Source organism: Egretta garzetta, unplaced genomic scaffold (assembly GCF_000687185.1).
Source record: "Egretta garzetta isolate BGI_Z169 unplaced genomic scaffold, ASM68718v1 scaffold385, whole genome shotgun sequence".
NCBI lineage: Eukaryota > Metazoa > Chordata > Aves > Pelecaniformes > Ardeidae > Egretta > Egretta garzetta.
The window spans coordinates 298,818-303,538 of NW_009259793.1; the positions used below are offsets into that span (position 1 = coordinate 298,818).

Consider the following 4,721-nt stretch of genomic DNA (forward strand, 5'->3'; position numbering starts at 1 on the left):
TCTGGATACTGCTCATGATACTGGAGTTTTGTTCGCACCTAGTAGTAATATATTTGGGGAGGGAAGGTAAAAAAAAAAAAAAAAGAACGAAAAAAAAAAGAAAATAGAAAGACTGCATAGGAACTCACTTGGTCATCTTCCTCTTCAATGTCATCTCGAATACCCCTGGAAAAACAAGCGGAGAAAAAAAAACTTCCCTGCAAGTGTTCCACATACTCAGCTCCATGCTTTTATTTGATTAGCGCTGAGGTCCATATTTTGTGGAAGACACAACACTAACAACTCAGTAACATTTATAATCCCAACCCATGGAGTTTTCATATTTGGTGCCAAATATAACAGCAACCCTGCAAAGACTTCTGTTTACTTGTATGAATGAGACTGAAAGATTAGGACTCCGTCTTCCCAGTAGAAGCCACATCAAAGATCATCCTGGTCTAATCTCTCGATGCTACAGAAGTCCCATAACTGAAGAGGAATATGAGCCAGGAAGTGCAAATCCAGTTCAGAACTTCCCCAGGTGGTGATTTCAATCCAGTGTTCTGTTTCAGGACCATGTATGATCTGATCAACCCCATGCAATGCAAGTTCTACCAATGTATCTAACATTTATATCAAGAATCAACAGCACAATTATTTTCCTTGGTCAAAACAGATCGATGAGCTGCAAAATATAAACTGTTTTTAAACTTCAAATTTAGTATCCCAATTGTCACATGCTACCTAGTATATCAGCTTTACAGGGAATGTCTTAAAACCTAGTCCAAGTTTGGAAGAATGTCCAGTACTTACAGATACAGCAGCACTGAGTGATTTTGCTCACATAAATGCAATTTTAACCAAACCATCCTGATCACTGGCAAGGACTGAGAAAGACTAAAAACTATTCAGGCTCGTCTGGAAGGTGGAAGTACTACAATGTGCTGCCCCAATTTGTGTGGCCTAGAAAGCCTTCTCACATGAGATAACTCTCAGTGTTGTTACATTTTACCATAGGATGCCGCTATGGATTCTTCCCTCCTATTATTCGGTTTTCATTGCACAGAACTTTACCCATGGGGGTATCATGCGCTGGTTAATGCTGTTTACTAGGTAAATATTTTAGTGTCTACAGAAAAATCATCATCAACAAAATGCACTGGAATTCTCTTAGCACCATACAAGACACAGACAGGCATGGGAATTATAGAAGAGAACTTACTTAACGTTCTTTTTTTCTTTGTCTTTATCTTCAAGTCTCTTCATGTCTCGAGCTGCTTGATCCTAACAGATCATAAAATTATGATGTTAAAAAAACCCAAGATGATAAAACATGGACGGGAAAAATGTTCCTACATAACTAGACCATCATGCCACAGAAACAACATTTTTTGGACTAAACTTCCTCTTGTTCCATATCCTGTTATGCTAAATAAATTCTCCTACCAGCACCTTTGAAATGTATACACTGAAACTTTGCAATGTTGTTGAAAAAATACATTCTCCACACTCCTCCTGAAAACACTGTGACAGGATCCAGCTAATAACAGAACTGTAGCTAAGGAACAGCTCATGATAATGATTCAGGTAGCGAAAAATGCACAAAACATTAATTTCATATACAGAGACACACGAAGTTCTTTGTTGCATTGCCTTGACATGCTCAAAACAGTTAAATAGTTAAGCTATTGTAAATCATATCCACCCTCTCCCTGTCTGATCCACCTCTGAATTCTAATTAACATAGCATCTTACATAAAAACTAAAAGTTAAGTGACGTTCTGAATACAGCTGCCAAAGCCATGAATGACATTTGCTGCTCCTGACTGGAGAGAAGTATGGCCACATAAATTAATAAACAATTCACAAGCCGAGTCTTGCCTCCACTTCAGCCATGAATGCTTCCAGAGGATCATCATCGCTGTCAGAGTCTGCTGATTTGGAATGAAACTGCTGGCGAGTGGGGGAATTCTCTGCAGGAATGTATGGCAATTCAACATTGCTGGAATCTTCCTCTTCATCCTCAAAGTACCTGAAAAGAAACAAACAACCACCCAGTCAGCACATAGTCTGCAACAGCATACTTTCTTTCATGGTTTCTGAGTTAAGTCAAGTTTCCCCACACAGAGATGGATAATAAAAGTCAGTATGTACACAGGAAAAAGATGTTCACATTTGTTTATTTACAGTTATTCATGTTGTAATCTAAAAGTGGCGGTAGGGAAAATAAATGTTATGAAACTGATCTTCTTGAGTGGCTCTCCCAGGCTGGCAAACATAGGATGCTTTTCTGACCTCCCTCCTATTCAATGCCTTTATGCAGCTAATAGAAGGGTTAGTTAAGAAATGTGGAGTTGTATGTTTTCCTGTGCAAACAACACACAAATTTATCCTGCTTGGCTCCAATTCTGAACACACCAGAGTGCGAATACGATTGAGCTCAGCCAAGATATGTTCTTAGGGAGGGGAAAACGAGAAGAGAGATCTCTATGGGCTACTGTAGTATCTCACAGTCTTTTAAATACATTTAAAGGCAAAGATGTATTATTATTCTCATTTTACAGACAATGGGCTGATACCCAGAGAAAGCGTAAATAATTGGTCCAGGGTGACACCAAAAGTCTGCTGCAGAGCAGGGATGGGAATTCCTGCGGGTGACTAGCTCAGTTTTTCTTGATACTACTGCTGTAAAGCTACCAGGGTTTTGTTACACCGTAATGTAGTGTTAGGGTATTTATCCTTGAGCAGGCTTTTCTAAATAACTAAACCTCATAAATGTCACAGTACTTTCCCTGACCTTAGACACTTTAAAAGGCTAAAATCTAGAGCTAGATAAACACAAGAAATAACCCTACTTACGCATTCTCTTCATCAAAATTTGCTCGCTTTGACCCAATTTTGTAGAAAGAAGGCAGCTGAGGAGGTCCTGATTTCGCAAATGCAGCAGAAGAACCAGCTGTTCCAAAAGCACTATGAGATTGTTGAGAGAGCTTAGGCTCCTCTTTCTTTCCAGGTGTTATGGCAAATCCACCAAAACCAAAGCCTCTCTTAGTACCAGGTCCGCCTTTGTTCCAATTCATGATGTCTTTAATGTACCTGTTAAAAATCAGAAAAGACAAATCAATGCCCTTTCTGCTTTAGGCAGTTCTATATAATTGTCACAATTGCTCTTGTAAATGGATTACTTCAGTCGATAAAGAGACTTGTGGAAACATGACTGACAGGAGTTTGATCTGTTTCCCAAAAAGGATTGGGTTTTGTTCTTTTCTTTTAAGTATGAATGTATCCACAATTCGAAAAAAGAATATAACAAAGAGGTTGTCTTCCAATACAGATCATGTCCCTCAATGATTACTTAAGCGTATTTAAGAAGTTGCCTGTCTTGTCTGTTTTGCAACCTAAGACAAACAAACCCAAGGCCAGAACTTTGACAATCAGGAGGAACAAGAGATGAAAAGTCAACTGAGCACATATTTTGCATGTCCATACGGTCCCATCCTTGAGTGATTCATGGCTTTGTAAATACCACACTGCTGTTATCCAGACATCTCTAGAAAAGCCGGCCCAAAGCAGCCCACCGCTCCGTTATGAGACAAGGCACACTTCTGCCAAAAAGCCAAATCCCCCTTCTTCTTAAGAAAGCATTTTTAGCCATATGTATGTTCCCCAACCTACATTTTTTCAAGCCACATTTTAAATACTCCACATAACATGCCTGCCCAGAACTTGGTTTTCTAAGTCAGACGAAGAGAAGACTGAACTGATATACTAAGTTGTACACTTAGTATACATTCCAAGTAATTTTAATTATTTCATCTGCATGGTCAGGTAAGTCATACCTTTAAGGCAGCCAATAAGAATATGACACCCACTGCTTTCAAGAGCATTATAATTAGATGGCCCAAAGGCTACAAGTCTTATTGAACGAATCCTCACATTCAGTGAGAATCCTCCAACAAGATCAGAATTCACTGCTAAGAGAAGCAACTTCAAAATAATCTGAGAGTAAATACTGCTACTGCTCCCTGTGCAGAACATTTACCAGCTTGGGACTTGCTCAGTAAAGCTCAAGTCTAAACCAGAGCTCACTAGGAGACTTTGGGGAAAACTCTGCTGTTCAGTTCTCCATGGCAGCAGCTGACTCCGGTGTCCTGTTCTCCCACTTGCACTGACCCACCTTGCAGCTTTCACACCTGAAGATGCATAGCAGATAAGAGATCAAAATGTAAACAATGGATGAAAGGAGTAACTTTGCACTTCTGCTGCTGACAGCACAGCAGACAATCTTTTAAGTTATCACATCTGATTTTAAAAATTCTTTCTCGCTGTACTTTTTGACTTTTTTTTCCTCCCTCGACACCAGACAATAATAATAATAATAATAAAAAAAAAGAATCATTCTTTTATTCTGTCATACAGCTGCCAAAGTACAAAATTGGGTCTGCTTGCCCACGGAGCCCACTAGTCAGCAAACACCAAGAGGGTTTCTACAGGACAGCAGTGAAACACAGAGTGAGACTGTAGGCTAACTGCAGAGACTTTGCCTCCCTGCGAATGCCATTCCGAGGGAGGAAGCCCGAAGGCATGGACCCTTTCTGTGGATCCTCTGGATCGGAGAGAAACGCAGCAATATGCCTTAGCTGCTCCCGTTTCTGGCGGCTGCTGAAGAGACGAGGGACCCCCCACCCGCCAAGATCACCCTTCCCTGGGCACAACAAGAAAGGACACAGGCGGCCCCGGCG

The 4,721-nt window shown here is 40.4% G+C and overlaps 1 protein-coding gene across 4 annotated transcripts in view; it reads right to left on the reverse strand.

The window, feature by feature from the left end:
- Window positions 1-4,238, reverse strand: part of DDX42 (DEAD-box helicase 42) — a 21,526-nt gene extending 17,288 nt beyond the window's left edge. For 2 of the 4 annotated variants that reach the window (XM_035895169.1, XM_035895168.1), the window contains exons 1-5: window positions 4,022-4,238; window positions 2,839-3,075; window positions 1,861-2,011; window positions 1,202-1,263; window positions 129-165 (exon numbers count right to left, since the gene is read on the reverse strand). In XM_035895169.1, coding sequence (XP_035751062.1) covers window positions 129-165; window positions 1,202-1,263; window positions 1,861-2,011; window positions 2,839-3,059 — 471 coding nt within the window. In that variant the 5' untranslated portion in view covers window positions 3,060-3,075; window positions 4,022-4,238. Of the gene's footprint in view, window positions 1-128; window positions 166-1,201; window positions 1,266-1,860; window positions 2,012-2,838; window positions 3,076-4,021 lie in introns of those variants that run through there. The other 2 variants (XM_035895167.1, XM_035895171.1) reach the window with 2 other exon arrangements.
- Between the last annotated feature and the right edge of the window lie 483 nt (window positions 4,239-4,721).